The sequence below is a fragment of the Ctenocephalides felis genome, unplaced genomic scaffold (genome assembly GCF_003426905.1).
Source record: "Ctenocephalides felis isolate EL2017-DRISC unplaced genomic scaffold, ASM342690v1 CF-g0.4_SCAFFOLD_03571, whole genome shotgun sequence".
Lineage (NCBI taxonomy): Eukaryota > Metazoa > Arthropoda > Insecta > Siphonaptera > Pulicidae > Ctenocephalides > Ctenocephalides felis.
In genome coordinates this window covers 40,617,899-40,641,034 of record NW_020539725.1, presented here as the reverse complement: position 1 = coordinate 40,641,034, position 23,136 = coordinate 40,617,899, and the positions used below count along the sequence as shown (strand labels likewise).

The window sequence follows — 23,136 nt, the reverse complement described above, 5'->3', positions numbered from 1 at the left end:
TCAGGTATAATCAGTTTAATGAAAATACTTTATTTAATTCATAGAACTTATCTGTTTGTAATCAAATATTTTTCGACTTCATCTTATCCATATCATATATTATTTTATATATTACGCTCTTATTTTATCATACGCTTCCCTTCCGAAGCATTAAATTTTAAACATGGTGTCATAACTAATTTTTAAACTAATTAAATCAATAATCTATTAAACCACATATTTTTTCATGAAATTAACATTTAGCTTTATTATTGCATTGTGATTGCATGCTTTAATTTGCTTATTTAATCAAATGTTGCAATTTTTTCTGCGTAACATCGCAGACTATAACAAATTCTATTATAATTTACTATTCATTCAAATTGAGAATTATGCATTTTTTTACCCAGGCAGGTATCAGATAATAAAATCCAGTATACAAATTAAAAATAACTTATTAATAATTTTGGCGCTGCTTAGTTTTAATCAGTATGGAACTTGATACTGAGTATGTTTTATTATTATTATACCATAAGAATAAAAAAACTTGCATGGTTTGAAATTTTGATGTTTATTACAATAGTATTTAATATTACTTAAATTCTACTAATTTATGAATGTCACAATTTTTTGTGTGGTTTGTATTAATTTAATTTGATTAAGAATAATAATATTTTAATGTGATTCAGGTCATTTATGATTATGATAACTTGGAAATTAAATTGTGTTTTTATTTTTTGTGTAATTATCATATTTCTGTCGACACTAAGCTTTTGTATGACAGGCTACGAATTTGCTTATGCTAGTGTTTTGATTCATTAATTATGATATATGTTTTTAGTGATCATATCAGATAGACGCTAATCAGTCATTTATTTCAGTCATAATCATTTACTCGTTTATTGTTAATGTAAGCTTAACCGTACATAAATATGTGCGTTATTGATAGCGAATATAATAATATCTAATGTAAGCATTTTAGAATAATGTTATCATGTTTTATCTAATTGCTGATCGTTTCCTTGATTTAATAGCCCATTGCCATTATTTATTCGTCCTTTTATGCAGAAAGCAGTAGTAGTTGGAACTAGTTTTGAAATAAGTAGTATCGAATTCGGGTTTTCTTTGGATTCACAGATGAACTCAGAACAATTCTTGTTTTTTAGCGATTGATTCTTCTCTAACACCATAGGTCTTTTCCTCTGGTCTTTTTCCAGCAATTTAATTACATTTTGAAATTTTTCAACCATTCTTTCAACGCTTTTTGAACAGTTGATCAAATTCTCTAACATTTGCAAACCGATATCATAATTTCAGAATTTCACTAGTTTCTTTATAATCTAATCACTCTAACCTACCAGTTGAAATTCTGATGATTTAGTTGCGAATTTTTTCAAGAAATATGATTTTTTGATCAACTTGTGCCTCAAGTATTTCAAGTGTTTAACATCTTTAAATTTACTGTTGATATTTTTTATGTACCTACGACGGTATTAATTTGCATATTCTATGTATTCCTCTACGTATTTATTTCATCTATATACCATATTTTGTAATTGTCAGGGAACAACAAATGTCTTCTTATCGCAACTTTTGTCATTGTGCAATATTTAACTCAATCGACACGTGTCTTGCTATCTATTCTTTTCATGTAATTGAATAACAGTATTGGTTACAAATATTTATGCAATAAAAATAAAACCGCATTGAAATTGGATATTCTTAATTGAGATGTCCAAACTACATAATACAATTGTGCCTTGTTGCAATACAACCCTAAACAAATAGCACATCGGGAACCGACTCTTGTGATAGCAGCGCCGCATTGGCCTCCACTCGCCTGAGCGATTCCATGGAAGACCTTCACCAGGCGGTAGCAGCGCCCACACCGCCAACTCCGCCTCTGCCGCCACTGGTGACCGCAACGCTACAATCAGGATTAGCGGCTAGATTCACGCTTCCCTTGTCGTATGGACGCAGAGACAAACAACACAAGAGGACTAGGTATAGCAAATAGAAAGAAACGATTTGAGAAAACAATTTTAAACTAAAGGATAGGATTTTCACGAGCTTTTAGAGATAGTGCTAGTGGATAATTTACGAAAAATGTTTCGTGTTGATATAAATTTTATGAAGATATAATATAATAAATTATCGCTTTCTTTTTCATATTTATCATAAAAGCAATCTTAATTTTATTATTAATTAACTTCCCGTAGGGTAAGTTATTGTAATAGGCCGAAAATCTAAATTGAAATTTTTTACATTTCTCGACGTTTTGAAGGTTTCTGAACATTTTGGCATACCTCAGAAAAAATGGATGTGTGTGTGTGTATGTATGTATGTATATATGTATGTATGTACGGATACAAATTTCGAGTCACGTTTTCGGGCGCACGGATTAACCAATTTGAATGGTTCAAAAAACATTCGATTCCTATTAATAGGGAGAAGAGCTGATTAGTTTTTGGCAAAGGCAGGTCCAGCCATTTCGAAGATACGGAGCTAAATATGTAAAAATGGCAGTTTTTGAGAGAACTAAGCGTCCGATTTAAATGATTCAAAGAACTTTCTGCTTGTCTTAAGAAAATAATTGATTTTGTAAAAAAATTTTTGTTTCAACTTTTTTTTTTTTTCAAAAAAAATTTTTTTGTATATCGAAATAATTCAGATTTTATTTTTAATTCTGACTATAGTTCTAATATACTTTAAACAAATAATTTCAACTTTGCAATTCAGTTTATATAATTCTTATAAATATTAGACAATGTTACAAAAAAAAGTTGAAAACATTCAATATTCCTCGAACATTTCGTTACGGTACGGGAAGTTCCAGCAATTTGCCTTAAGGCACGATGCCATACACTCCACTAGTTTTAATATTAATTTTATTACTATTATAATAATAATATTTCTTATATAGATTTTTATCGCACGCTTTGTTCATTATTCATAGGAAACATTTTTATAAAATTATCCATTAGCACTTGATCTCGAACTGTTTTTTGTGTGAGGATAGCAGGTCAATAAAAACTTTGTGCTTTTGGGATGTTTTTAAAATTGGTTGAGTTCGTTGGTTGTCAACTTAACTATTTCAATTTTGTTAAAAAATTACTTTTTTACTAATTTATGTTTGAGAATAAAAACAAAATCATCATAAATATATAATATACATACATGCATCATGATTTTGAACATGATATGAATATTTTGTGCTGCAATGAGCTTTTGTTCTTTTTGTGTGGGTTTCATTAATAACGAAATGAAACATTTATCTAAAAGTTACTAATTAAAAGGTTTGTTATTTTAATGAACTGCAGTGATGAAACTTTGATTTGAATTAATTTTTTTTTAACAAAAACGTTAATTAGATAAAAAAAAAATGGGATCGAACAAATTATGTTGATATAAGACCTATTTTTGTACTCATGGATAAATATGTGGATACACAATATTTGATATAAAATTTTAGTTAGAACTAACTAAAATAATTGTGAATAACTTTTGTTGAATTTTTTTAATATAATATACACAGGATTCCTAAATCTTGCTTTTACCTGGATTTCATTATATATGTTTTTATAACTTTGGGTTTGCTGATAAATTAGTTACTATCACACTGATACTGTTAAGCAATTTTGTGATACATATTTATGTTTTATGTAACAAATCTTATCGCCTTATGTATCAAACTAATACATTAGGGAACATTGAAATAAGTTAATAGTTCATTAGTTGACAACCAATTTTTTTATATACATCTATATATAAATTTGTAAATATACATAATATGTATGTATATATAGCGGCACTAAGATTTGTAAATACAAAATGTTTATTGCTGATGAAGATTACTACACAGAGCACTTGGAGCAGAAAAGTAACTTTAAGATTGTTCTTAATTTTCAATGAAAATTGAAATAGTGTCTCGCAATGAAATAGTGTTGATAACGCAAGATAAATTTGGTTTCTGAATTTCCAAGTATCACAATCATAACTTAAGTATTGCATGACTATTAAATTATATTAATATAATGCATGTGATTGTTAAGCATGAGCATGATGTAATGCAAATTCTTGGGTATAATAGAATTTGAAATATTGCATGGAAGTTAATATAATAATATTATTATTAGAATACCTATATCATTGAAGTTTATTCTATAAAAATTTGATTTATGAAGACTCCGTGTTTTTATGAACTGAGCAGTTATGGTATAGTTTTGGTATTTTGAATTGGAAATTAATGTATAAAATAATGTTTGTAATCACAACTAAAAGATCTAAATTTATTTCAGCTATGCTGATGGATGCTTGAAAAACTTGATTATGTCTTTCTCTATGCGAAATACAATGACTTTATACTTATATACTTATACACCTATATAAAATAAAATAATGATATAAAATCTATATTCACATTCACACATTAATGAACATTGAATACTGTTATAAAAAAATTATGACTATGAAGTCGCGAGTTAACGTTGGAAATATCCCTAAAATGTTATTGTTAATTGATCAATTAAGCATTCGGTTATATTTTTACTTCCCCACAGTTCGTCACCAGATTCTTTGAGTGCAGAAAGAGGTGACAGTAAGTCGCCTGGTGCACCAGCCGGTCCTGCTCCGGCAGCTCTGTATAAATTGACGGTTCCACTTTTACGATGCGAAGCAGCTGATGTGCGAGATGCAGCAGCTGGAGCTCTGGGAAAAGTCAATGCTGAAGCATTGAAGTAAGTAGTATTTTTTATCATTAATAATTAGAAAATTATGACGGCAATTAAATTTTTAAGAATTGTCTTCTTAAATTAGAAATCGATTATTCTTCTAAAATACGTTTCATAAATTTTATTTTCAATTATACATTTTTTTTTTTTCTTTCAGAGATCTTATGGAAGAATTAGTTCCTTACATTCGTGAAGCTGTTGACCGAAAACAAGAAAATATGAGACGTCGTAGACGTCGTGATGCTTTACGATTGCAGCTGGTACGGGTATTGGAATTAATCGCCGAGTATGGTACATTTGGAATAAGGTATTGTAGTACAATTATGAATACTTTAAGATATGATAAACGTTATCCTATTTTTTAAAAGCATTACCAGTATATTTGGGTCTCACATATCTTAATTTTTTTTCTTAGGTTCAAGATTGTTCGCCTTGTAGTAGCTTAAGTTATTTTCAATGGCTTTTTTTTTTGTTATAGTCCAAGTGTTCTAGATAGAGAAACAATGTCTCTACATCCAACATTCGTGGAATATATGGAAGGAGCCAGATTATATCTAGAGAATGAAACTAAGGAAGACAAAGACGCACCCGCCCAACAAGAAGTAAAATTACATTTCTGTGATTTTATCAGAAAAATGATCAAAAGTTTTTCTCGTAAGTGTACATAACTTAATAATTGATAATTTCTAAATTACAACAATCATGAACCAATATTCATATTTCAGTTGAAACTTGTACTACTTTTATTAAAGCGAGATTTACGAAGTGGCCTTTTTAATTTATTTGCACCGTGGTCTGGGCCTTTTGCTAAGCCATTAGGCTACACTCAAAGTCATTCATCCTCTGCAGATGCAGATGAAAAGTTACAAATGTCGGCTTTGCAGGTAAGATAATTCTAATTCTAATTGAGAACTTAAGTTTTTTTCATTTTAATCATTAATAAAAAAATAATAGTCATTTTATTGTCATATTTCAAAAAAAGTTTTCATTGTGAGTCGGTGAGTTTATATTGTTCACTTATTAATTTTTTTTATATAATCGAAAAAAAGGTGAATAATTTAATTGCTAATTAAATAATCATTGAAATAGTCCAAATTTCGGAATAATTTCGTTTTTATTCTAGATGACTTGAATGTAATTTAAAGAAAACATATTTTTGTTGTTCGATATTTTTTTAATTTCTTATGAACAAACTGCTCGCGTCTATCTGAGTTTAATATTAAAATCCTTGTCTATTTATTTTAAATAATTATGCTAGTTTATAAATACAATTATAAGTTATAAATAGTTGGGATTAAAGATCCCAAGAGTGAATGTAAGTAAGTAGGTAGTCTGCATTACTTCAAGCATCAAGTTTCTTCACGGGGGGCGTAGCTCAAGTGGTAGAGCGCTCGCTTAGCATGTGAGAGGTACCGGGATCGATACCCGGCGCTTCCAATATCTTTATTTTTGTTGCAAAATCTAGCATTGTGAGAGATATTAGATTATTGCAGTATCGAATGAGTATTATGATAAGCTGAATAGAAATGAGCATATTTTAAAGAGAATATATAAAATATATAAAAATAAGTCGGGTTTTCCTTCCTGACGATATAACTCCAGAACGCGCCAACCGATTTCGACGAATTTGCATTCGTTGGCAAGTTCTCGGGCTCCGTGAGGTTTATAGCAAAGAAAATTGAAGAAAAATTTCAACAGAAAAGCGTAAAACAGTTTTCTTTTTCACATACAGCGTTATCTCTGATACTTAGCATGTACTAAAAACCAATATTTTAAGTAGATGGTGCCGGTAGATACATTGTTTGACAGCTACTCATTTCTTTTCAAATATAAAAGAAAAAAAAAAATTTTATCTTTCTCACGAAACCATCTGGTGGCGAAACGGAGTTCGCTGGGTTTGCTAGCTACTTATAATTAATATATTTATGATATGGAAAAAAAAAGATTTTTTTCGATTATCGAATGCGAATTATAATAATAATAAAACAAATGTTATGATGAATACATGACGATTACCTTTTGAATACAAAAATGTTAAATATCTATCGTACTCTAAGAACTGTCTCATACTTGTGTGTAGCACATGAATACATTGTGTGAATGCATATTAGGTAACAATCGAAATTTGACGCCTCGGGATATAAACTGATTGCTCTACTTTTACCAACCGGATTGTTATATGATGCTTGTTTTGAATTGCTGTTCATGTTGCATTGAATCAACTGTTTTGTACTCACAGGGGCGTAGCTCAAGTGGTAGAGCGCTCGCTTAGCATGTGAGAGGTACCGGGATCGATACCCGGCGCTTCCAGTAAATTCTTTTATGAAATTTTGAAAAAAACTATATTTGATATATTATCGACTATTTGATCATTTTATTTTAAAATCCATCATTGGAAATTAATAGTAAATAGGAGACCCCAAGGGTTCAGAGTCTCTTCCACCCTAGTTAGCCATGACCTTATCAATATTAAAGCTGTCGACCGATATTGGATCCCAATAAAATTATACTAACATAAACGCCTTTTCATTATTCGCATCCTATATTTCGAAATATAGGATTTTCGCAAACAACGATAATGTGTAAAAGGTATAGGATATTTATTTGTTTTTTTGTTATTTTCGAACGATATCTTTTACAGAATACGATAATATTTATCATTTTGTCAATATTCTGCCTCTATTACACATGCTGTTAATTAATTCGTTATTTAATCTTGAGGTTGGCGTACAGTTATGTATACACTGCCTCTACTTTGATGGAGTTAATTTTTAATATAATCTCATGTAATTTTACCTTATTATTTTTATTTCAGGCAATGAGCGCTTTGTTGTGCTGCGGCGGATGTTTCGATCCATTAGCATTAGCTGAAGATGGATCTTTGTACCCTTGGCTGGATATGCTATTGTCGTCTACTGATGATAAGGTATTCAGTGAACTTTCCAACATTTTATTTTCTAAAAACTTAAGATGAAATATATATTAATATTTAGAACAAAATTTTATTAAAGAATTACCCAAAAATATTTAATGCTATATGTTTAAGCAATTCATCGACAAAATGCAAATTAAATAATTTATGACTGAAAAAAAATCTAGTGAACTTAATTAAATTATCTGAAAAAACTTTTGTCGCTAATTGGCATTAATTGCTATTTAAAACAGCAAAAAGAGGGATCTCATTTATAATTTAACCGGCTTCCTTTCGCGTAGAAGTTTTTAAGTACATAATCTTATTACGAAACAAAGCGAAATAAAGTTTTATGCTTTTAATATACAATAGAAATATATTGTTTCAATGTAAAAGACATACTATTTATATCCTTCATATTTTATTATATGGTATTAGAATCAAATTTTTTTCTAAGTAAGTTAAAGAATTTTCATTTAAATAATGATAATTTACATGAAAATAGTACTTGAAGTTAATTTATTTTGATCACGACACAAATTACATTTATACATAAAATCGCTTATGAATTCTTTGATATAAATTAAATAGAATTTTTGAAAAGTATGAATATTACTTTCAATTGAGTAAACCTAATCATCCAATATCATATTTTAGATATACCAGCTAGCTCGAGAAACTGCAGTGTTATTATTAGAAGCAAATCCAGATATTGGACCACTTTGGATTGGGCTTTGGACAGATGTTACACTGGACAGCCTCGTGTGGCTGATGGATGCTTTATGGCCCTTGCCGCCATATTCAGTGCACGGTAAAAACCAATCAGCAAATTATTATTGGTTTCAACAAACCTTATTGTTAATGATATAATTTGACAGAATTATTCTCGAAATAATACATTACTCTGGTATAACATTAACAAAAACTTGTTCTGGTTTCATCAAGTTGACTTATTGTTAGACTGTAAATAGAACATATTTAAAAAAAATGATAAATTTATATTGAAAAAAGATGTTACAGATTATCTACTCATTTAGACATGAAATTTAATTTAATTTTTTTCCATTAGTGAATATCCTTGTGATCACTACACTGCCGTTATAAATGTTACCTTGCTGAGTACTGGTTGTCCTCGTGCTGCAGTGCATGATACTGCTCTCCAACTTCTGCAGCTTTTGGATCGAAGATTTTTCGGAGATGTAGGACCCCCTTTGAGTGATGGCGACCAGCCCGGTAAGTCGATTTTAAGATTTGTTTATAAATTGATATAATATTGCCCATTGGAAAGTTATAAAAATAAATAATTGGCAAAAAGTTATTGCATTGCGGTTTTGAGATACCAAAATTTTTATAATAATTGATAATATAAAAACTCAAACCACGGCATAATATCTTTATATATATATATATATATATATATATATATATATATATATATATATATTATTCACCGCATTTGCACATCCATACGCAATTAAATTTAGTAGTCGTTGAACAGTTGTAATTGTATCGATATTTATTAATAAGAGCTAATTGCAAGCGCACATTCCAAAAATAACGCTATTTAATATTATGTTATGGTATTAATAGAATCAATGGAAATAATTTCTGATTCACGTCCTATTATTAAATAATTTTGATACCTATAATCAGCTACATATTCAATGAGTATAGATAAAATATTACATAGTTTTTGGTGTAAGTATTTCTATAAACACGTACGCAATACATAAATACTTCCACTGATTGCCGATTGTTAATTAACCTAATGGATGAAATTCATTAACTATACCCTGTTTTTGTATATAAAATACATCACCCATCTCGAAATTCGAACCTTTGTTAATGATTTTAAATACGTTTGTATTGAAATGTAGTGGTTCAATTTAGATTTGAAATCTTCAAATCAGTTTCATTACACCAATTTCCATTATTAAATTATTACATTATACCATACCTAATTTTATTCCTTCATATATAATTGATCAATATTTTTGCACTGAATTTAGATATTTTTTGCAGAAATCCTAAATAGCTCTTTTCAAATTTCTGACTTTAAAATTTATTTATATTTATAGAAATATAGGAAATACTGAACATGAATTCATACCTGACAAACTTGTTTGATTAGTATTTTTATAAAACTTCATTTCGTAATAGGTATATACAAAATAGTTTTCTTACCAAAAACTGTGTGATATTGGAATAAATTTCCATATGAATTTCAATTGTTTGCTAATGTTTCGAAATTTGGACCACTCAATTCATTTAATGTTTATATTATTTGCATTAAACCAGAATATGGCATAGGGTAGAGTGCAATCAATTACTGATTTGATCATATCAAATATACATTTGAAAATGGTAAACAATTGAAACTAGGCTGTAGTTTGAATTTAAGTGATTGATACATACATCTCTTAATTGCGTTTAGCTAATTTTACGTTTTAATTACCGGGCTGAGTTATTATATTGTATATTTGCGAATTATGTACAAATTATTGATATTGTGACGAGAACGGTTGACGCCCCCTTTCTTCGATTTAATATCAATTGAAAATAATTAATTTCTTTGCGCCAAGTTTATAGTGGAAATTATCGTAAAAATAATCATATATATTATTAAAATAAATCGGCGAATATATGAGAGATTAAAATCCAAACATTAAACAAACGATAGGCTATTTGTGAAATGGAAATACATCTTAAGCGCTAATTTTTTCAAATAATGTAGATAATTGTCTTCTTCTTCATAGAAATTTATTAAGACGTTGAAAAATGTACAAAATCGAATTAAAACATGGAAATTGATTCTAAAATTGGAAAATTAACATATCAAAACTAAAAGATTTATTTAATCGAATTACAAAATTCTGCGCCAGTTTTATGGGTTGTGAAATAATATATTGTATAATAATATCATAATGAGTATGGATAATTTATACGTTTTATTATCTCATATGTGCCATCATTTAGTAGGAGAAAAACTTCACAGAATATACATGATAAAATACATTTTTTTCACAAAATTATAGAGCACTCCCATAATAGTATGTATGTACATGTGCATTAATATACTAAAATTTTATGACATTGATTGTGTTTTTATCATTGTTATATTTTGAAGCTCTTCTCCTGCTGAATGATGATACATATCAAGCGTCAAAAAGTATAAATAATTGTTTCAATTTTATCAATATTTTCTGCATTAGCTAAATCATCTGTTTCCACATTCTATTTTTGTGCTTGATAACATTTGTTTTGTGAGAAAGGTAAAGGAACTGACCCGTGGACAAAAGTAAAGATTTCGAGATAAAAGGTTTAGCATTAATCCAATATTTAGAAAGGGTTAACTTATCTCCCATTGTAACATGTCGACGACAAAAACTCAAACAGTTTCAATCCATCACCCCGTTTTGACTTTCGTTGGCGGCACAATAGTAGGTAAACTCATTTCCGAGATTTCGTTTTGTTCAGCTCACCTCTCTTTTGAAAACAAATCTAAAACGAATTTTCAACGAGCATTCGTGAAACTTTATAATGGATTTTGTCTGAAAATTATTTGGGTATATATCATATCAAATGCCGTAACTGCGTAAAATTTTCACAAAGTTTTCTACAAGCGATTCATCATTATTTAAAAATATCGAGGTTTTTTGCTTCGACGGTTTGAAACGATCGATTATGCGAGTATTGATGAGTGTGTGTGACTAATTTAGGAAAATATATCGTGTCTGTTATTAAGTATTCGCATTTTTTTAAATAAAAGCTGTCAATGGCACATTTGCTATTAAAAATGATGTGACGTGACATAATTTAGGCGGGCACCATTGTATTGTAAATGAAACGTATCAGCAAAATATGTCATACAATTTATAACCGATTTATAAAAGATTTTCTTTGATCATAATTATTTTTATTCCAAATATTTAATACATAATATTTAAATGATTATAAAATTATAACACATAGTACACATTACATTTATCATTTAATAATATTTATATCATCCTAAAAAGTAAAAATTTATAAGGAATTTTAAATATATACATCAATATTTACATTCTTTCCCAGTAATATATTTTATTCAAAAAATAGTTTTCAGTCTTTTCTGTTAATGACTTACGTATTTTATAGCACACTATTTTTATACAATTCAATAAAGTAATTACGTACTATTATGAACATTGAGGACTAGAACATAAATTGTTCGTAATTCAAATTTCTTGTATTAGAATATTATTTAATATTATTACAATATTTGTAGAAGTTTAAATTTTGTACGATGTACACACATATAGCCCATATCAATTTCAATTTTTTAGGTGCATAGTATAATCATCTTTATATAATTAATTTTAATAATTTTTTAATAAGTACTTACTGACTTAGTGTTATTTTACTGACTTTGAATAAAACAATAAACTTGCAGTTAAGTTTTGTATTAATATTTAGTGGAGCTTGGGTAGGAACTTTTGGCGTTGAGCTTTTGTCAAGTTATTACTTGTTTTAAGCAACGTATGCACTGCTGTTTCATTTACGGAATATTCCTAGAAAACATTGTTTATGGAACATTTCTTATCCTTTATGAATCGCGAACTGAATTTCTGAAATAACACGTGTGGAGTTACGTCAAAAGTCATAGTTCGCTTGGCTCATGTAAAATGGAATATATGAGAAAACAGTCCTCAAATGGGGGTATGCAAATCCCTGAAGTTGTATATTTTTTCTGAACATCTGCTAAAGGGATTCTGAATAGTAGGATTTGAATGAAATACCGCAGCTTGTTTATACGATTTGAGCTTTTTATATTCAGGATTATGGTTAAATATCGTTTATGTATTAAAAAGATATTTTTAGTTTTGTATAAGAAAATAATGACAATAATAAACGACTGTTTTTCTCTATTTTGGATCGAATGGCATATTGGAAATTTTGATTCATCAGAATTACTTAACTGATACGGTGTAATTGAATTAAGCTTTTTTTTACGGAATATACATTGATACATACTCGATGCTATTAGAGCCTTATAAAATATCTTTTCTTTGCTGGTAGTTATTAAGTCGTTAGTATACGAAAGCTTCAATTGAATTATTCAATTTCATCACATTATTTTTATTCGCATCTTAATTAACTAAATCATAACTTATTAAATATAAAATATTTATCCTTCTAATAATTTTTCATATACGATTTGGTTTAGGCTCCTTCTTTCATTTAGTGATATAAAACATTCGCAAAGATTTCATTCTCTCACACTCAGAATTTGACATGCAAATTTTAGTAGATTGTGTATGATTAAAGACTTATATTATATATATTTTTTGGCAATTTAACACAGATAATTTACAACGTTTTTTTAGTTGTGCATTTAAGTCCACAGTTAGGCCAATATCTGTGGACACAAATGAACAAGTTTAATTTTACTGCTTCATGATAAATATAATATTACATTTTAAATTATTTGGTAATTGTTAATCTTTGGTATTTACTTAAAATTGCTCTAAACGTTAATATATTTCTAACACATTAATATAAAATGCACATTAATAATAAAATTTGATTATATCAATTTTGAATATGGATAGTTTTTTTAACAATATTTATATTTAAATGACTATTTAAATTACAAAATACAAGTTATCAATATAAAAATCATCTTATGATCGATTAAAAATAAAATTTCAACTTTTATAACACTTACATTATTGAGACCTTCTACTATAGACCTTATAATATACTTGTATAAGGTCTACGCCTTCAACACATTAGGATTTTACTTTTTTATTATTTGTTTTGAGAAAATTATTACTTTATGTTTCTTCTTCAATAGGCAATGCAATATATAATTATAAATTATGTTTAGAATAATTATTAAATTATTTGATTATAACGGCTTAAATTAACAATACATTTTCAATCACTTCGAATAAATTCCAAAAACTATTTCGAGTCCATGTCATTCTATTCTTCAAGATCTTACGGCTTATATTTGAAAAATATATGCTTTAACTAGAATTCTTGTTTAGATATTTATTCACAGATTTTATTTGGCTGTTGGAAAAGTTTTTTTTCGGACAGTTTTTGAACTTTCATGCTTAGAACTGATTAGGGGGCGACTATTAATCACGTGAGCGTTGTTAATGATTTTTGGATCCCCCCTCCCCCTTGGTGATACACGGTGATATTCAAAATTATCCCTCCTTCCCCAGCAAACATCACGTGTATTTTTAGTTACGTGATAAAAAGGTAAATTTTTTGATTATTTTTTTGAAAATGTTTGAATTAAAAAAAAAGTTAAAAAATAAATACACGTGATATCTTACTATACCCTCCCCCACGTGATATTTCGTGATTTTTTGTCCAACCTCCCTCCCCCTAAAAACCTTACGTGATTAATGGACGCCCCCTTAGCACGTGTATATCGAGTGTAACGAACTCCTTTTTATCACAAAAAGTAATATTGTAGTTAAATTATGAAGAAAATTAACATATGTTGCACAAATGAAATATCGTATAAGCGAATGTAAAATCATACGCTAATTTTGATATTTAACATGCACTACACCCTGCAAGATGTCCATATATAATATGTCAAACTTCCAATTTCCAATATTCTATTTGCTTATGCTTTTCATTTAATAATAATTAATTTGATAAATGGTACAAATTTCATCTAATTTGATCTAATTTCATTTACAACCTCCTAATCTTCCTGCTATCTTCGTTTACCGTCGAAGTGTGTCCATTAGGCACATAAGTTGTCTCTCGGAGTTCCCTTTGCGAGTTTCGGAAGCTTCGCCTGTTGATCGAGCCCGCGCCTGAGCCCGGCGACTCGTATCAGTCCAGCTGTCTCATTTCGTGATAGTCACGCCAAGATCCATTTCGTGCCAGACCTGTCACGATAGTTTTCCGACGTGACGAAGACCGAATGAATTCTGATACTGAAATAATAAGATAGTATCCGTGTTAAAATGCGATCAATTGATTAAAGTAAAGTAAATTTACTTGGACATGCTATTGCTTTCTTAGAACAGCTTAAATTTTTTACTAAATTTAAATAGTAATTGATAAAATGATTTCTTCAATGAAATGTCAAAGTCGCAATTAACAATATTGTTTGACAAACTTTCGACTCGGATGCCGCCACTCCGGCGGCAAAATACATATAAATTCTGGAATTAGCAAATGGAAAGCGTTAGCATTGTCCTGGGCATCCTAATTTGACGCAAAATCCTAAACGATAACAAAAAGTCATATCATATTCATAAAAATGGATTACACATGAATAAATAATATGTCAAATGTATACTTCATACAAGATAGGCATTACATTTACTCATTAACTATACTCCGTAATTATAGTAATTGCCTTCTAATTTAATCAATAACAATCAACAATTCTCGTTTTAGAAACAATAAGTTTGTTTAATCCCTTGCCTTAATATAATAATATATATAAACAATTTCTAGATTTTATTTCGAAAAAAAATCGAAAATGAAAATTTTTATATATCTTTACGTTTCAGAGGTTTCTGAATATTTTGGCATACCGTAGAAAAAATGGATGTTTGTGTGTGTGTGTGTGCGTGTGCGTGTGTGTATGTGTGTTTGGATACAAATTTTCGTCGACGATTTCGGGAACACGGATGAAGCGATTTGAATAATTAAAAAAACATTCGATTCGTATTGATAAGGAGACGTGCTGATTAGTTTTTGGCGAAGGCAGGTCTAGCCGTTCCGAAGATATGGGGCAAAAAGTGCCAAAAACGGTAACTCAGTTTTTAAGAGAACGGAGCGTCCGATTTGAACATTTTACTTGTATTAACTTGGATAAAAAACTGATCAAATTTTCATGAAGGCAGGTCTAGCGGTTTCGGAGTGAAGTAAAAAAAGTAAAAAAAAATGCCATCTGGCGGTCAAATATGATCATTAGTCATATGCACATCAAATTATCAGATATTTTAGAGATTTTAACAATAAGTATAAATTTTGTTTACATTCCTATGGGTTCCGTACCAATGCTTATCCGTTAGACGGCGGCGCGGCGCTTACGCGCTTCGATATTTTGTCTCTATGCAGTTAAAGCAGTACGAGTGCTTTGAAAAAAATTTCAGAATTACAAAATATTTCAAAATACACTTTCCTTCCAAAAATCTTTTTTTTTTTCAAAAAAAGTAAATTTTTGTCAAAAATTTATAGTTTCTCAAAAATCTAATTTTTTCAGAGTAATTTTTTTTTAAAAATGTTAATGTTATATAAAATCATTTTTGGTACGGAAAGTTCCAGCAATTTGCCTTAAGACACGATGCCATGCGCCCCACTAGTTTGTATTATGAATAAGCTCTTCAACTGCCTCATACGCTAACAAATACTCAAGTTCAGATAGATTAATCATGATTCAAGTCTTTACAAACGCTATGATAAGTCAAATTCTCGCACAAAGTTCTGCTTCATAATTTATCCTTGTTGCGAAATAGTTTGAATATCTATACAAAAGGTTCTTTAGATTGCAAATAACTCTTTCTTGATATAAGATATAAAAGGTGAGAAGAAATATAAAGATTTATTTTGGTAGATTCTTGATAACTTTTGCAATTTCATAGTCCATAGACTATATTATGGAATTTTATAGTTTTAGCAGTAACGTGACTAATCTATTTTTTGGAATTAAACAATTAATTTGCTATAAATAGTCGATGTTAGTTTTGGTTAGGAAAAAGCATTATATAATAAATCATTCACATTGAAATATTAAACGAAATAAGTTTACTAATTATTTATGACAATTATTTTTATTGAATAAAAATTATAGTTCAAACAATTGTTATACATGGCATTATCCAATAAGAAATATTTCAATTTATGATAGATAAACATTTATTTATATCATTTTACCTGTAACTTGCGTACCACCTTCCATGGTTCTTCCTTCACAATCGATGTCCAGAGCACTCTGTCTGCTCCTGTACCAGTCATTTGTCCTACTGGGACATAACATGGAAGCTACAGCACGTCTGAAATTTTGCCCACTTACACAATACAGAGCAAAATTTATGCCGAAGTTTGTATTGAAAAATATTGCACAATAGTATTGAATTATGACTGTCGTTCGACTTGGCGGTTCATCGCTCTGGAAATAAATGAAATAGATTCGATAAATAAATTTGAGTTCGATACCTTGGAAGCAAACAATATGTAATGTTAGAAATATTTAATTCAAATTGAATTAAATAAAAACATTATTAATATTTTATGGCGATGTGCTTTATTACTTATACACTTCTATAGAGATTACAAGAAATATTTCATTTGGATCAATGTAAGATTTGGATCCGAAATTCGATAACAATGTGCTTGCCTCACATATTATTTCTATGTCAAAACTTGTACGGAATGAATTTATGGATTTATGAACAAAGATAAAATATGAAATGTTAACAACATATTACTCTTCGAGCTTTATATTAGTCTTCGAAAATTTGATGGATTTGAATAATAATTAATAATAAGTAATACATTAGCGTATGCGTATCTTAAAGTAATCCAAAACCCAAATATATTTATCCTTTAACTTTCTCTGCGTTTCTAATGGATTATTGTGCCTAATTTAGCGGTGGAGCGATCGTGTACGTGTGCCTTTATACGAGCTTAAGATTAGTTTGGCTATCATCATTAAGGCCTGTTATAAGCATATAGTGATTTCTCTATTATATTATTTATTACGAAAATATTTGCACTGGTATGAGATAGACATTTTCAATATCTATTAATATATTTTTTACAAAATATTGTTATGTACTTTATATATATTTAAATATGTTATTTGCACTTTCTTAAATAATTCACATACAAGTATAATTCTTGTATCTTTTCATTTAATATATATTTATGTTATCCTTACAGCGTGAAATATCAATTATTATTTGTTTTTGAAACGTTGGTAATTAAATTACAATAAATTCTATCAATCGATTTTTATTACCATATTTTTGCCAATTTTTTAATAACAAACTAGCTTATTCAAATGTAAGTTTAAATGTAACCTCAATATGAATTTAAAATCCAACTACAATTTGAAGCATTTTAAATTCTGCATATAAATTATTTTATTTCATAATATATATTATAATGCAACATTAGTTAGATTGGGTAATAAAAAGATATACTAAAAGTTTTAGTATAGCAATATATAAAACTTTACAGTCAAGTTAAATCCTTGAAGGTTGTGGGTTGCGTTTGAATGATTTAGCAGTAATAAAATGATGATTTAGCAGTAATAAAATGATACTATTAAAGATAGGTTACAATCAGATACGGAGATTTATGTGAACTACAATGTTTGATTCGGCGAATCTCAACTGAAAATAATTAAAAATATAAATTTGATATATAATAGAAGGGGTTAACCTTATATATACTTGAATTATCGAAATGACTAAAATCATGAGTGAAATAAATGAATGTGTAACATTTTTATATTATTGCTTTTTATAGTGTTAACTACACTTTGAAAAATATTTATAGGTTGTAGCTACGTTCTCAATTCAAAGTTATATGGAATAACAAAATAACGTTTTATGGAATAGTTAACTTATCTGGCTCTATCAACAGATTGTAGGGAGACCATAAACTTACAATTAGTATCAGATTTGCAATACAGCAAAACAATTTTTTCACAATATTTCTTATGTTAACCGAGCCTGTTTTATCACATGTAGCGATTTGATTACAAGATAAGATTTGTATGCGATATCTCTGTAGACAGACAGGCTGGAGAAAAATCTTTGACATATTATGGAATACATTGAGCAAGACGAGGGTATATGGGTATAGATAGGAGGCACTTGAATAACATGCTTTGGGTAACATATTCTGGATGTTATGATAACAACTGCTGAACTATGATTATCGCACGTGTGAGATATTTGGAAAAATTCCTATGATATAGAGAGACTTGAAATACTTCATAGCAATGGAAATCTGAGCTATTCTATATATTCATCAGTGCATGCTTTATTTATTGAATACTGAGACATATGAGATTCCGAGACATACAGTTTTGACATATTCCTATGAAGGGTTGAATTCCTCCGACGTTTTTATAATATATTTATTATTTTTTGAAGCGTTAAAAAGAATTTCAAGGACATATTTAAAAAAAACTATAAATAGCACTTCTAAGATATAATTTCCATGAATTGGAATTGCACAAGGAGTTGTGATATATTCAGAATGTGTTTGCAAAATTAATATAAATACATTTCCTTGATGGTAATGTAATCGAATTTTCTTATTATGGTTGAATTTTATATCAAAGAATACATAATACGTGCAATTGTCAGCAAAGGTAGAATACAGTTTTGAATAAACGTTTGATCTGATTCCACTAACTAACATAACATTCATACAGTAGATTCATCATGTTTGTTATAAAGGAATAGGTGCTAGAGCTGTAATGTAATTATTTGCTTTGACGTCTGATTTTGGCACAATTAATTTGATATTGTGTCAATTCGAACTTGTATTTGAATCAATTATGTTCTCTATTGACTTTCTCACTACTACAATCGCGCGGGATATCGAAATGTATGAGAATCAATCAGAAAAGTTGGTTGGAGCGTAAAAACGTTGAACAAATATATATATATTTATATATATATATATATATATATAAATATTTGTATATGTATATTGCGGAACGAATGCAAGAACAAGACAGGACGTGTGAATTTTAATCATCTTATTTGCCTAATACATTATTTTTTGAAAAAATGCTTTAATCAATGTTTAAGTTCATATTATATATATATATTTATACCTTTTTAATCCATATTGCTTTATAAACGTGCACAGTATTTTTCCTACTCTGACAGATATTAATCCCTGCAGATAGTTTGCTCAATTAATAGATAAAACTAATGAAAAATGGGAAATATTTTATGTTGAAAGGTTTTTATGAAGGCAAATAGCAGTAAGTATATTATGAATATCGGAAATAGTGACGTGCATGTAATGACATAACATATGGCTTTAATTTTCTATATTTGCAATATACTTAAGTGCTTTTAATTGGCAAATAGCGATCTATACCACGCACACCCTTTGACATTTATTTTCTAAAATACATTTAATCAAAGAGCAGTTTATTTTAAAGTATTTTTATTGCAATTTATTGATTACTTTTAAAGTGAAATAATGGAAATTGTATTTACTTTAGAAGTTTTGATTTCATTTTTTAAATAGTGATGAATACCGATAATAATTTTTGGCTTGAAAGCAAATGAAATAGTTACTTATGATTGAGCTAAAATCTAAATAGAATCATTTCTTTAGAATTATCTAAACGAAAGTTTATTTATACTTCGTCTTCCTTATTTTCGCGCATTTGGTAGGTAAAAACGATAAATATTACATTTTATATTATTTCTGTACCACATTTCTTATATATCCTTGTGTTTGAAGTCTGGGAAAAATTGTGCAATATCGTTCTGATTACATTTATTTATCTTTAAAACTTATTATACGCAACGTGTTCTTCAGTTTCATCTGAAAGCGCTCGACTGAAAGAATTACATAAGGCGAAAATCTTAACTTGAAAGCCCAAAGTACGCACTGAAAAATAATATACATTTTTCATGACGTGATTTGAAATGATGCATTATTTGATGATTTCAAAATATCTACTGAGTAAGATAAAATCTAAAATCGAACTTTTTAAAGACATTTTTTTGAGCTCCTATAAGCGATTTGATTATATCTTTGTTTTTAGTGTTCATCAAATATTTCAAGTAAATGATATTATAAAAATATAATCAGTTGATTTCTACAATTTACTAACTTATATATCGCTCCACCAGTTAATTACCGTACATCATTTTAGACAATGAGCGCAAAGGGTTGCATTGCAAGTTTTTGCATCTTGTAACTTTATAATTAATATAATCCTTCATATAATGAAAACATTTATCAGTGCTTTAGCCATATTTATGGACTATTAAATTTATTAATTGAAATAACTTCAAAACTCAGTTATTTGTCACAAAATTCAACTTGGCACATATTGCAATTGACCACAATAATTAATATTTATTTTGCTCTTAAATTCTTCTTTTGCTTGTCCTAAAATTTAATTTCTATTCAGCTTCAGTTTATATTCAAATTTAAGGTAGGAAAGTGTATTTGTTTAGTATCAAATGTATTCTAACCATAATTTTGATGGGTTTTGCGAAAACTCGGGTGAATTCTGTTTATTACGTCTAAACAAAACCACTACGGTGAGCTTCTATCATAATATATTTATGATAATATTCATGGTGAAACTGGGAAAAGTTTTGGATAGTTATAAATGTTGTAAGTATACAGGTGTTTAAATTTGTCAGTATATTTGATATAGTTCTGCTTTTAGGAGAATAGAGGTAGAATAATAATAATTGATACACATCTGTATTTAAGCCTTTACAAAAAGTTTGATCTGAATATATTCAGTATTTATAAAATCTCATATTTCTTTTTAATATTTACATTTATAACAAAGTTTTTGGAACTTTAGTATTGTTTATTGATGATAGAAAAAATATAAAACTTATTAGGCGTGTCTGTTTCAAATTCATTATTTTCAAATCCGCAAGTTCAAAGAGTCTGCCAGATAATCAATAGAAATTTTTAAGCTGAAATCCCGAATACAATCTCAATTTTCTCGCATTGCAAATACAAAAAGCATTATCGCCAAGCAATTCTATTTTCCACATTTGCGGTTCGACATGCGTTTTCAGTACGCAGTAACGAAAAGCAAAGAGTTTATCACCTTTGATCATTTGCTCCGGCGGCTCCGGGACTTGTATAAATATTGAACGTTTAACATACGATCCGGATAATTCTGATACCTGGACATTCCCATCAGATAGGCAGTCTAAAATTTTACAAAACGGCTCCGGGCGGAAAATTTTTGTGAATGCCTTGGTTTCAGAGCTATTTACGGAATTTCAGTTTTATTATAAATTTATGTGCAGAGATGTGATCCCACTTTATAAGAATTGTTGATATTACTGTATGTGTGAAGATATAGAGATTAAACTTTTGTTATATAGACGTTAAACTTTTGTAACGTTTTTGGATATTTTTTTCTTCATTTATGTATTCATAATTAGATATAAAATTCCAAATGCAATTATAATCTAAACCGTTTTTGCAGTCATTGCATTCTATATCTGTTCGATTTTAATTGAAGAATAAATGGTTGTTGACGTGTGTACATTAAATTTATTAATAGCATATCGTCAAAGAATAATGACCAACAAATTTATTGCTGGCATTTCGATCAAAATTGCCGACGACTGTAATGCTTCTGCATATCAAAAAAGACGAGAAATTTTCTCACGTTAGCGTGTTCTCAATAAATCATTTGCTTTTATTCAAATCTACATGAGAGAAAAATATTTTATAATAATGGGGTCAATATATAAGAAGAAATTCTTAGGTATAAATAACATATTGTAGTGGGCGTTAGAAGAGAATATAGAGTAATACATACGATTTTTAAGTCATTGTAAGAGTCTATCATATGAAAGTGAAAGAACAAAGTTGACACCAAATTGATTTAAAATGAATCATTTAACGACGCATATTTTAGTAGAATTGTCGGAGATAATTTAGTAAGTTTTGAATTTTCTAAATATAAATTAATCAGTTTAATAATGTAACAAAAGAAAATGCTTGCAGATTTCTAGACAGGAGTTGGCTTACTTGTCAGTTGACTTTGATCGTGATTATGAAATCGATGTAATGCATTATGTTATTTAATTCTAAGGTAATACTATTAGAAAATATATTATTTAAGATATGTACTAGTTGTTGTTTGACATACAGATTATGAAGAAAATACGCCAATATTCTTGAATTATAATTTTTACATTAGATGCGGATTCAAATAAATTGAAGCTTTTACATCATGCCGTAGATTTTTTGAAAATACTATGCAGACCACGCAAATAAACTTGTTGGCAATTATAAAAATTGGAATTCTGTTTTTTTTTCATTTTTGTCAAATATTAACTACAATTAATTATCTAACTAAATATTAGTTAAATCTTACACATGATAGTCCTCGGTTGCTCATAACAACTAAATTTATATCATCATCATATCATTATCAGAATTTATGCTATATTGCGTAATTATATTAATATCGTTGAATTTATATGAAAGTTTCGCACATACTCGCTATATATGTGTATATGTGTATATATATATATATATATATGTTATAGAATTCTAATTACGAATAGTGATATTTCTCGCAAACAAACACGCCTACTCTATAATCAGTGAATGCTTATTATTTCAAATCGCTATTACAGATTTTCAGCTTGGTAACTGAGCTCGTAACTTTATATGAACTTATATACAAATTATTTGCATTTATTAACTCATTTGTTACTTCTATGCTTAAATGGATAACTCAAATGGCTGATAATTTCTCGATTTTTTTTTTGCATAAAATGCAATGTCTAT

General features: G+C 28.5%; 1 protein-coding gene and 2 non-coding genes across 3 annotated transcripts in view; all 3 read left to right on the top strand.

Annotated features, from left to right (window-relative positions):
* Positions 1–1,815: 1,815 nt before the first annotated feature.
* The window catches only part of LOC113386046 (protein furry-like), a 119,802-nt gene continuing 98,481 nt past the window's right edge, over positions 1,816–23,136 (top strand). The window contains 10 exon segments of the mRNA XM_026623855.1: positions 1,816–1,983; positions 4,539–4,715; positions 4,867–5,016; positions 5,188–5,363; positions 5,435–5,451; positions 5,453–5,593; positions 7,525–7,635; positions 8,278–8,335; positions 8,338–8,431; positions 8,690–8,853. Of these exon segments, the coding sequence (XP_026479640.1) occupies positions 1,832–1,983; positions 4,539–4,715; positions 4,867–5,016; positions 5,188–5,363; positions 5,435–5,451; positions 5,453–5,593; positions 7,525–7,635; positions 8,278–8,335; positions 8,338–8,431; positions 8,690–8,853 (1,240 nt within the window). The 5' untranslated portion in view covers positions 1,816–1,831.
* Positions 6,074–6,146, top strand: Trnaa-agc. The gene has a single exon. It is a non-coding gene; the product is annotated as a tRNA-Ala (tRNA).
* On the top strand, positions 6,947–7,019 carry Trnaa-agc. The gene has a single exon. It is a non-coding gene; the product is annotated as a tRNA-Ala (tRNA).